This window comes from Oryza brachyantha, chromosome 2 (genome assembly GCF_000231095.2).
Source record: "Oryza brachyantha chromosome 2, ObraRS2, whole genome shotgun sequence".
NCBI classification, from domain to species: domain Eukaryota; kingdom Viridiplantae; phylum Streptophyta; class Magnoliopsida; order Poales; family Poaceae; genus Oryza; species Oryza brachyantha.
Window position 1 is genome coordinate 26,415,991 of NC_023164.2, and position 11,774 is coordinate 26,427,764.

At 38.7% G+C, this 11,774-nt stretch overlaps 1 protein-coding gene across 8 annotated transcripts; it reads right to left on the reverse strand.

Moving 5' to 3' along the window:
• Nucleotides 1-1,921: 1,921 nt before the first annotated feature.
• Nucleotides 1,922-10,941, reverse strand: LOC102711229. 8 transcript variants are annotated; one of them, XM_040521478.1, is made up of 12 exons: nucleotides 10,789-10,941; nucleotides 10,519-10,611; nucleotides 10,183-10,326; nucleotides 9,750-10,041; nucleotides 9,249-9,619; nucleotides 8,910-9,159; nucleotides 8,631-8,796; nucleotides 8,425-8,527; nucleotides 8,158-8,283; nucleotides 7,805-8,020; nucleotides 7,426-7,700; nucleotides 1,922-2,061 (listed from the first exon to the last, which is right to left on the reverse strand). In XM_040521478.1, the coding sequence occupies exons 4-12, from the start codon at nucleotides 9,988-9,990 to the stop codon at nucleotides 1,944-1,946; spliced, it is 1,866 nt and encodes a 621-aa protein (XP_040377412.1). In that variant the 5' UTR covers nucleotides 9,991-10,041; nucleotides 10,183-10,326; nucleotides 10,519-10,611; nucleotides 10,789-10,941; the 3' UTR covers nucleotides 1,922-1,943. The 8 variants fall into 8 exon arrangements, with proteins under 8 accessions (XP_040377412.1, XP_040377411.1, XP_015689630.1 ...); XM_040521477.1 differs by having other exon boundaries at nucleotides 10,183-10,342; XM_015834144.2 differs by lacking the exon at nucleotides 10,183-10,326.
• Nucleotides 10,942-11,774: the final 833 nt, after the last annotated feature.

Sequence of the window (11,774 nt, forward strand, 5' to 3'; positions counted from 1 at the left end):
CAATATTAAAGTACGAATTAGTATAGTCGTTTCGTTAAACCAAACCTCCACAATGCCACATGGACATGCTACCTTTTCATGAAAATGTCATGGTAAAATATCCAATATACAAAAAGTCAGAGAACAAATAAACCCTTTGACCGTATTATTTGGTCGTATAACCAAAAAAGCAGTAGCACGCATATACGGTCGCTGTTATACGATTTGATCGACGGCCACCGTCGGAGCAAGCGACCAGCATTAAATCAGCTATAGCCGGCCAACGTCGATCGCTCAATACAACTGATCAACCGATCGTATATATTGCACTAATAGACGACACCTCTTATGACGTCAGCCAGTATATTTCCGTGTATGTACGTATTACCTGACATTAACTCGTATATACGTACATGGCGAATTGATGCGTGAGTATGCATACGTATACACACATCGTTATCTAGCTCCTCCCATGCGCCACTGGCGAGAAAAATATATATTTTCTCTATATTTTAATAGACATATTTTAATAGACATGGTTGTTAAGTCATCTGCCGTGTTAAAATATCATGTCCAAATATGTAATAAATATATGTTATAATCAAAATAAATTTAACAATAAATCCAAATAAATAATGATTATATAAGTTTTTAAATAAGAAGAATGAAACCACCTTATGCCACCGTCGTTGTTTAATTTGCCTCCTCGTGAATCCGTTGCGCGTTGTGCGTGTATACGTAGGTATCGCCGTGGCTGCTGTTGCGTCGCACGTCATGGGCACAAGCGCACAACAGAAGAAGAGATCGAGAGGAGAAAACGGTAAGGTCACCTGCGTTGCGTACACGTCCGTCACACCTACGACACACATGCACTGCATCTCTACGAATGAAAATGGTAACGGAAATTCCTAATCGAGCTAGCATCGTTTTCGTATAAATGGTATTGGTTTTTTTTTTCTACTGCATCTGGTTTTAGCCATATATGAAAAATTAAAATTAGGTCATTTTAGTATTATATTGTAGTTGGCTCTAAATAGTTAAATTGCCGCTCCATCCGTTCTATATTATAAGATTTTCTGGGTTTGATTAGATTCATCCATGTATATAGTCTGTATATGTGTCTAGATTTATTAATTAACATATGTATGAATCTTTACATGGAAACGGAGGTAATATATACGAAAATTCATGATCTACCGAGAATGGTTTTTGAACGAATGGTTATTATTTTCGATCGTTTTTATCCTCGTCACCAGTCACCGCGAGAAAACAGACCGGTATGGTAGAGCTCCCGCTCTCATATTTAGACTTGAAAGTACTCTTACCTTTGTCAAACACGTTGTGCTATTTCCTTCTAGAAATCAGAGTCTTCAAAAATCGTTTTATAAGTATAACTTTATTATTTTCAAGGTATAAATTTGTTTTTAGCATTTTGTTCGCCTGCTTATGAACTATTATCCCCTATAATTTAAATTTAAACTATATGACTATATTTATTATAGTACAGAGTTAGTACTATATTTTAGAGGCTGCATTATATACAGTTCATGGATGTCGTTTAAAGTTTCTTGGAGCTATCTGTTTGAAATATGGTGCATGCCAGGATGATTGGAAAGCACATGATTATTCAGCAAGAACAGGTGTCAGCTCATCTAAAAGAAAAGAAAAACAAGTGTCAGCTCATGGGAAGCACATCTCTCCCTGTGTTTCTCTGCTACTTTCTGAGGGTCCCCTGCATGCAGTGCAAGGGTCAAAATCTGGTGCCAGGACTAACTGAGCCAACTGTGCAAAAGCATAATTCTGGTTCTCTGCCAGGAATCTTCTTGTTGATTTCAGGAGGAAACCAAGTCACTAAGCACAAAACCAATAAAGCCTCAAGAGGAGGTTTGTAGAGATAGCTTAATTAAATGTTAACAAATCTCACCAAGGATGCAAGACACTGGCTAACACCTACTTTTCTGGGCTTAATGCTCCTTAACATGAACGCAAAACACAATAAAGGCCCTTTTTTTCTTCTTCCTTCCTTCCTTTGCTGGCTGCTGTTGCCATTTCATGAGTGTCCACTTCACAACAAAATGTGACCTAAAAATGAGAGGGAGAAAGGGAGCCATTCCTTTAATTTTTTTTCACGGGCCAGAATGGAAAGATCATTTGCAACACTAGATGCATGATCTATTCTTCTAATCCATCCTCCTATTGGTTCATGCTTGCACAAACAATAAGAAGTCAATTTGAAAGCTTCATCCAACCATGTAATTGGTCATGGGACATGTTTAGGACTATGGTTGGCTAGTTGACTTGTATAATATTCATTTTACTCTCATTTGGTATATCTATGCCCATAGTTAACTTACTACAGTATGAGTCTTATTTTAACCCGTGCAAACTTCTTTTGTTTGCAGAATGATATAGTGCGGAAGTTCACATAGCACTAAGAAACCAATGGCTAATCAGATATTATCTTTCTCTATTGCACTTTAGTTTATTAATTTGGTATCTTGGATAGGAATGGAACAAATAAAGTTATAGTTAAATTTTGCTAGGCATAACTGACTGGACTGAAGTGGCTGCATACTTAAGAGCAGTGGAGCTAAGCTAATTGTGCACAATGACTACTTTAATTTGCAGTAGTGTTAAGTAAAAAAGCAAAATTGGCCTTTTTGTTTTTCAAGACTGAGCAAAATTAGCTCAGGCAGCAGCACAAAAATGTGTAAAAAAAATGCAGATTTGAGGGTGACACTTGACAAGTACAGCAAAGTTGTTAGTGAGAAACCAGTGTTGATTTCCTGACTCACATGATGCTAATAGTGTTAGTTAGTGCAGCCCCATCCTTGCAACGAAGATTAAGTGTGGATTGATTTTACTAATTAGTTGCTACTTAGCACGTAATTAACGAGTTTGTAATCTTCACGTATGTACATGAACTTTTACGTGCGTAAAAGATATTCCACCAAAGAATGTGCAGCTAACTTTTCATTCAGGAGTTGATCCGGATAAACGTGCTGTGATCTTGGAAGAGTCTTGTACGTTTCTGACAGATATCAGCTGTGACAAAGATCGATCAGATGCTCAATGGAATCCACGGTGCAAACCATCAAACCAAAGCCATTCTTAAGCTTTTCATTTCGTGGAATTGACGCTGTTTTCTTAATAATGTAAATGGTTCACCTATCCGTTTCTATGACTTCTTTCCAGCTGAAATATTGAATAGAAATAATATAGATTCTATGGCTGAAGTAGTCCAAAGTGGAACAAAAAATTCCAAGAACATTGCTCCGCTGCACGTACAGTATCTTATTTCCGTAAAAGCATCATCTATCAAGAGTGAAGCCAAAGTGAAAGAGTAATTTTATAGTACTCGAAAAGATATTAGGGTAACATTTTTTCTATGTAAAATTTAGTAACTATTGATATCTTATGTACTAGGAGGTATTAAATTTTACACTAAAATATTAATACCTCCTGGTACCTTCTCAAGGACTGTAAAATTATTCTAAATGAAAAATTATATATTTCATCCGTTCCATATTATAAGACGTTTTGAGTTTATCTAGATTTATCCATTTATCAATATATATGTTTTGTATATGTGTATAGATTCATTAGCATATATATAAATCTCTAGAGCATTGTTACGGTACCTTTACTAGTAGTATAGTAAAATGTATTTTCAAAAGTATATTAAATATTTTATTTGAAACTTCGGTAAGATATATTCACCAATTCATCTATTTTAATATGATATATTACACAAATTTATCATAGTGTTATATATTTTAGATCTAATTTTTACCTCTATAAAATTTCTACTATACATACTACTGGCGTAGTATAAAAGATCAGATTCATTGGATCCAAAATAAAGTAATTTTACCATCATTGAGAAGATATTAAGAGGTATCATTTTTTCTATGTAAATTTTGGTATCTCTTGGTACCTTAGTTACTAGAAGGTATCAAATTTTACACTAAAATTTTGATACATCTTGGTACCTACTCAAGTAGTATAAAATTGCTCCCAAAATAATGGATAGCTCATAATCATTATGGGGTATCTTAAAAAATCCTAAATATAAGTAAGTCTAGATAATCTTGTAACGTAAAACGAAAGAAATATTAAGCTAATAGGCACCAAACTGACCAACACAGGTGGAAATGTTGAATCATTGTGGTTCACGACCAGGTACTGAATTAAACTTTGCTTTGTACTGATCAGTCAGATCGGTCGCTTCAGTTTTTTTTCTTGTTTTTGTGCTCCCAATTCATTTCTTTTGACTCTTACTGATTGTATGCAATGCAAGTTGATGCAAGTTTTTCTTTCAACTAATAAGTCTTAGAAATTATGTAGGTTTAGTTTGCTAATAAGTAATTTTCCAGTTTACAATTTTGCATATCTTTTGCATAAGCCAGTTTGTTCGTGCATGACGCTATCTACGCTTTAGGAAAAGCTCGAAGTGATAGATACTATGTCGTGTACGAAAAGAAATTTCCGGTGGGCCAAATTAATAATTTAACCTTTTATACAATAATACTATGTTTTCTGGCACTTCTTTTTTTTTAATAAAGAAAGTGTATAATGTGATCTTAAAATGGTCACTGCATTTGGCTTTCAATTGATGAGAAAAAGAAGAGCTTATATGGTTGGCGTTTTCCTGATCCAGGCTATTGTGATTAGAAGCCCTTTTTTCTACTTTCAGCTCCATTTATGCCGACCTTTGTAATGTGCATCAAGAAATTAAACATTACCATGCCAATCCTTTTCCATAAAGTGGTTTGCCATTGCACATATATAGGATCTAAGTGGACAGAATTGCTACTTTATAAAAGAGCAGATGATGTATAAAATGTATACATTTCATTATCTAAAAAATGTATATATTTACAACCAAAGTCCTAATAAGTGGGCAGTGCACAAGTTGGTGTGCTCTGCCAAGTGATACCTATTGTTCCTGCAGATCATGGACACTGACATGGGAAAGAAAGAATTAGTGGACTTAAGCAGGTCACTATCATATAGATTTGTGAATTCCAAATCCCTTTGACACCCAAATGATCTGCTGGTTTGATTTGTATGCATGGTAGAGAACAGTGCATTTGCATGTTGAAATTTCTCAGTTGCTGTGATGAGTTTCAGAAAAGTTTAGTTTGTCTGCTTAATTCAGTGGTCAAAATGAGGCAGTGCAGTGCAGTGCAGGTGTTGGAGGCTGACGTCTCCTCCCATAACGATGCGTCTGTGTGTCTGGTTGTTTCCCTCTGATCCTCACAATTTGTCTGGAGCAATTCTACTCCTTTTGGATGATCTGATGATACACGAAAAAGTTGCAGATGAGAGCGGTTTTCAGCTGTAAAGAGAAACAAGAAAAGCAGCTTTCTCTTCTCTCTTTCATTTCTTTGATGTATTTGTTCCTCTTTTATATATATATAATTGTACTAATATGCGATACAGACTGACGGCCACGATTTTGCGTTGGATGTGTTCATAGCAGATCAGTTTTCAGCCTTCAGGTTGAAGCCAGAAGAAGTTTTTGCCGGAAATGCGTTGTTGTTTTTCTGCAGTTTGCTGACCAAGAGTCCTGTCCATGGTGACTGCAACTGTTGGTAGTTTGCACGCTTCGTCAGCAGCATACGCATTCAGCCTCTTACCTTTTATCAGATTTCCTGTTTTTAAGATAAAAATAATTTGGAGATAATGCACTAAGCGGCGGTTGACTTCCTTTTGGAAGATGTTGCATCTTTGAAGAACATGTTCAAGATGAGTCATTAGAAAGTTGTGCCTACTTATGCCTGGTGATAATACAACTGTTAGTATTCTAATTAATCTGCATTCCAAGTCAGAAAATGCTGTGCACTCCAGAGAATATGTACTCTCTTATCCCACATCTGAACCCAGATTTCGCTTTAGGTTTACTTCCACTTCACAGGGAACATCAGAAATGCACTCCTATCAGTTATTCCAAGGACTGAAAATTAAGGTAATATTTCTCAGGGAGGAAGTAAAGTTTCATGCATTGGTAGGTACTTCCTAGCCATCAGATAAGGATGGCATCCATCTATTATCCATCAGAATATACCACTTTCTGAATTCTGATACCTAACATTGCTATTGAGGCCATGCAAATGCAATGATCAACCATGCAGTAGTGCATTTTTACTGCTGCTAAACCTGATGCATATGCATCCACTGCATACAGTAACACACACAGGACAAGCCACATTGCTAGAAACTGATTGCATTTGCAGATCATCCAAACCTGGATCACCAGGTCAAATGGAGTCACCGGGGTTCCGAGAAACCGCCCCACCGAAGGCGCGATCGCCATTGTGCGCGTGCACAGTCCTCATTCCATGGTGTCCAAGGACGGAGAGCCCCCTGGCCTGGGGCTTCCTCCTCCATGGCAGCTGCTGATGGGATCCAGAAGGAATCTTGGAAGTGGGGAGCAAGCTGAAATGCATTGTGCTCATGTCCACTACCTCACCTGCCTACCTGGCCTTGTGATGTGTTGCACTCACTACACTATGTATGTCACAGAGGAGCAGTTTCATCTTTCTTTTCTTCAGGGCACTGTTACAGCGTCCCTTTCAGGGTTTCAGGATCCATCCATCTCCCAGAAGCAGTGAATGGATGGATGGGTTGTTGAGAAGAAACTAGTGCATCACTCTTGGCCAAGAATTGCAAGTAGAAGCACTAGAAAATGGTGCCTAATTAAGGGGAGAACAAAAAGAGGTAAAGTATTATTGTCATCTACTCATGTAGGGTGACTTGGAGCACAACTCTTAGTGCATAGGTATGAGCTACAGTATTACTTTCTCCATATAGAAATACCCAGTTTAACATCCTCATCTGTCAGTAATCTTTATTGAAATGGTCCAGACATAAATTTATTTGAAGGATAGTGATTGCTCATATTCTGATATACAATTATTTTCCCAAATTATGTATTGTCCGTAAGTTTCATTATTCGCATCGATCAAGATGCACTAGATTTTTTGTCATCTCTTCAACAAATCAAATGGTTGACAAAGATGATGATAGCCAGGTTATTCTACAGGAAACTTGTCTCTGTCAATTTCTTTTACATGGTACACCTGCTATTGCCGTACTACTATAAAATTCTGCAATTGGATCTCTCGTGTACCACTCATTCGCATTATGAGTACCACTGAAAAATTGCTAAGTGCATCCTCTTTTTTCCTTGGGTACACTGGACCTCAAGATAATATATCTTGGATTAAGTGGAGACCAGATCAAAAGATATGGACCTGATTTGATATAACGAAAAACTGTTCTACTACTTAGCTCACAAGTTTCACACAATAAAGTTATATTCTAGGATGGTGCATATATACATGACCTATCGCTGTACGGAAGCAAACTTTGGCCAAACATTCTCTGTTCAAAGAAGCTAAAAGAAAATTACCAAGGTTTAGCAGCTTCTGAATGGCTTACCAGAACCGGTCCTTGTTCACTGACAGATAGCCAGACATCACCTTTCCTGCTGTGTTCCGCATGCCGTCGATGAGGTAGCACCATGTTGATCCTAGTGCTCCAATGAAGAAATCTGCTTCAGTGGCCATGATGAAATTGACAAGGGGATAGTTTGTGCTGGTCTCACGGCCCAGGCTGGCCTCATACATTGCCATGCTCACATTGACATCTTGACGCGTCACGTTTGTGAAATAGAAATTCCATGTGGGATATAATTTTGTTTTTTCGATAACTTCCTACATTTCAGCGTAATAATATTTAAAATTCCAGGCCAAAGAAATGAAGAAATTAACTACATAGACATTGATTAACACCATATGAGAATGCAGAGCTAACTTGCCTGCATTTCAGTAGAAAGCCAGATGTTCTTGAGAGTTGGAAAATGTTTTCGGAGGCGGCCAGCCAACTCCATGTATTTCTCAAAGCCAGCTACTTCCATTTCACAAGCTTTGTCCCCCATCCTTACATGCATGCTGATAAGAGGCTTGGGTATATATGGTTTATGCTCTGACCACACAAGTCGTTCGATGTCGGATTCTATTCTGGTAATGCTAGTCTGCAATTGTGAAATCTTTCAGTTACTTATCTAAAAAAAGTAATGTGGTTAGTTCTCATGTTTCTTTATCTAAACAATGCGCAGACAAAACTATCCGCCGCAGAAAGCAACATAATTTTCAGATTGTTAGCACTGACCTTTGGTGGATCCGGGACATTTTCAAGTACCGTCTTTGCTGCTTGCATGCCAAATGCTGAATGTCTAGCCACATTAAGTAGTCTGCACATGTACTCTGACTGGAACCTCATTAAGTATCTCACACCCTACATAGAAGTTTCAGGGATGCTAAGATTTACAGCTCAAGAAGCATAACTAGGAGTAGGAAGGGTTATGTTTGCATTCCCATTATTAATACCACATAAGATATTCATCATTGATCATTCATCTTGACATGTGGTACACACCTGTGCTATCCACCATCTCCGATCCATTTTACGATGATTTGTAATCAGTTTCCCATCTATCTCTGTTGTTGGCTGCATATATTTCCATGGTCTACCCCATACCCTTCATAAACAGCAGGTTTCAGAAAGTGTATACTTTCTAAAAACTCAGTACTACAATGTTTGTGTCACTTTTACTATACATGAACACTGCATTGAAATGGTACCTAGGTATATGCCCAGCCCATATTTGCTTGGAGGTATAGTTCTCCTTCACTTTTATAATTCCATTTGCCCAAGAATCTTTGCTTTGCATGAGATCTAAAGCGCGTTTCTGGCAGTCTGCAGATGTTTCAGGTAAAAAGTAACACGACCAGCTAGATCTTGCTAGCCCTGAAAAATGAAGATTAAAATTTATCACGGCAGTAAAAGATTACAACTAGAAGTAACGCTACATATACCAGATTATCATTTCATAATCTGCAAGGAAAGCTGGATTGCTTCACCTTTACAACCACTGTGATCAGCACGGTTGTAGTATCCTGCAACCAGAATCCTTCTCTCTTTTATAGCAATAGCAAGAAGTCCTGACATTCCAGCAAGTTGTGCACCTATACCAAATCCAGGTAGCCTCTCCCAGTCTGCATAAAGAAACCTCAAGCTTGGATCACTGCAGTTTGGAGGATGTTGGTGAATCCATATATCTCTCTGCACTTTTCTGGTCAGTGGATAGTTTTCTTCATCTGATCCTGCAATCTTCAAAGTTTTTGTTTTAACTAAAAAGGTTAGGATACTGCATTCATAATACTGAACAAACAATTACGAGTTCAGGCAAGTTTACACACCCAAGGAGGATACGGCGGTCTGTCAGATTTAGCATTTGACCTGAAATACATTTGCTTCCACTCTTCTGAATAGTTTTGGTTGAATAACTCGAGCCCAAGTGGCCCTTTCCATAATGTCCAAGGAGGAAATGTGCCATCATCGCCGTAACTGTCAAATTTCTTATTTCTTTCACAGTTAAGACTGCAATTCTCTAGATGAGGTGGCCGCGGCATGTCTGAACTTTTCATAGCTTCATCTCCAGTGGTATCTAGAAAACTGCTCCAAGCATTATACAGATGCATTTGACCAACTTCGTCGATGTCCTCGCCATTCGTGGCTGTTTCTATCTTTTCTTGTAAAACAGATAAGCCATCTGTTGCTGTAGCTCCATCTGCATGAAACAAAATGGTTCTGCAGACATTGTCACAGCTAAAACAAAAATATACTTTCAGCCTAGATGATCATATAGTACTAGAATGCTACTGATTTTTTTTTAATGCCAAATGGTGTTCAACAATCACCAGGTTCGGTCGATGTTGAATTCCACAGGATTGCTCGCTGCAACGGTGGATGCGCCGATCGGATCATCAGGATTTGGATTGGTGGTAGAGCAACACCAAACAAGTACACAATGCAGACACCACAGAAGAAACCCAGTGCCCATATTTTGCAGGGAGCAGAGCTCCCCATCTGCAGAGCCCTCCTAGATATAAGCCTTTCAAAGCTCTTGTTGCTGCTGTTGCAGTGGCCATTACTCACCATCCTGAATTCTTTGGACAACTACTGACACTACCTCTGAGTCTCTCTCTGGCCCTGCATGCAATGCAAACACTGCCTCCAGTAAAGCAACACCAAATGCACCATGGAATTCATGCAGGACAAGCTTTAAAGACTCCAAAACTTCCGAAAACGAAAGTATAATCAAGTTTCTTCAGATCAATTTGCTTCACTCACCTTCTATTAATCACAGATGAGCTAATTGCTTGGAAGACCATGAAATGGATTTGATCCACAGATGGCTTCCAGGAAGAGAAATTAATCTAGGGTCTACATGAAAGATCACCGGCATGCATGCACACTGAACAGATGCAAAAGGCACTGGCCAGTACAGAAACTGAAGGATGATTAGCTCAAAAACAGCCGCTAACTAACTGTGGAGCTTATCACTCGTTTACTCCCCTCTTACTCGGAGTGTTTCAAGTTTCAGGTAGAAGAACAAGTCAAAACCAAGGAAGCAACAGATCCAAATTCGAAACAAAACCAAGTTCTTTCGAGTGTCAAACAACTCACCGAACCGTCCGTCTGCAATCAACCTAATCCTGCAGCACCTCATGCATGCAGAGAGAGCACATTCAGAGACTGAAATGTCCCTGCTTTCTCAAGCTGAAACAGGAGAAGAGTTGGACGAGCAGACAGCAAATCAGGCAATGAATGGCTCAAGATGAGAAACCTCAAACTATTTGTTTAAGAAGCAGCAAAAGAGAGTGCACAGCAACCATCTTTTTGTTCTTCTCTTGTGCTGTATATCAAACTTCAGAAAAAGAATCAGAGCAAGACAACCTTAGAAAAAGAACATTTTTCCTTGATCGATCGAGATTCTGTGTTCAATGCTCAGATGATGCTGATGCATTCACCTCTTTTCAGCTTCTTCTGGTAATGAATGACAGCTTGGTAAGTCTTTATTAAAGTGAAGTAAACACCACACCATTGCGGAAAGAAAATAAACAAAAGTGAAGTAAACTCATCAGATGTTCATCCATGTGCCTAATGGTTGCTAGTTTAAACCAACTTGATGCAATTTGTGCTGTCTTTATTTCCTGATTAGGTCAGACGCATCTCTCACACCTTCTCTGTGGCCACTGGCCAGTTCATCTGTCACTCGCAATCTTTGCACACAAATGGAAATTAGAGGTGATTTTATCTTAATAGCATGCAAAAAAAAAAGTGACGTGTCATAGCCACAGAAAAGGCAGAGGAGGTGAAAGGTACAAACCAACAAGCCCTGCCACGTGTGGGCCCTAGACCCAAATGCATATGACAAGTGGCACGCGCTCTGGCAGTAGGCCGTTCCACGTGTGCATGCAAGAGTGTTATCTGGGCTCACATGTCATCTCGATTGCGTTAACTGGGCCCACATGTCATCCTCGGATTGTTCTATCTGGGCCCACGTGTCATCCTCGGGTTGCGTGGCGAGCGGTGCACGGGAGATCGTGACTAGACACAGGTTTGGAAATCAAGCCATGTATGCTTCGAGACGGTAGGGATGAAGGATCTGGGGCGTCCGTTTGAGATCCAACGATGGGAAACCAAACTGATTAGAAAGTCTTTGTGGTTGCTGTTTGAATAATAATAAAAATTTCAATGAAACTACTAAACATGCATATTATAAGCTACGGATGAGGACGATTTCGTTTTTAAGCATTATATATTTGAGTAACTTCAACAAGTCATATATGAGATCGATCAATTTTTCTGTAGTAGCTACGTGTAACTAAAATCTCTCATTTTGCAGCACAAGAGCAGTAGAGTAGATATGATGACAATGT

Excerpts from the sequence above, each read along its gene's own strand:
- LOC102711229 (XM_015834144.2), bottom strand. The coding sequence starts at position 9,990 with ATGGTGAGTAATGGCCACTGCAACAGCAGCAACAAGAGCTTTGAAAGG. Across the intron at positions 8,021-8,157 it reads ATGTCCCGGATCCACCAAAG|ACTAGCATTACCAGAATAGA; the intron begins GTCAGTGCTAAC and ends TCACAATTGCAG. Across the intron at positions 2,062-7,425 it reads GTGAACAAGGACCGGTTCTG|GTCACATTTTGTTGTGAAGT; the intron begins GTAAGCCATTCA and ends TCTCATTTTTAG.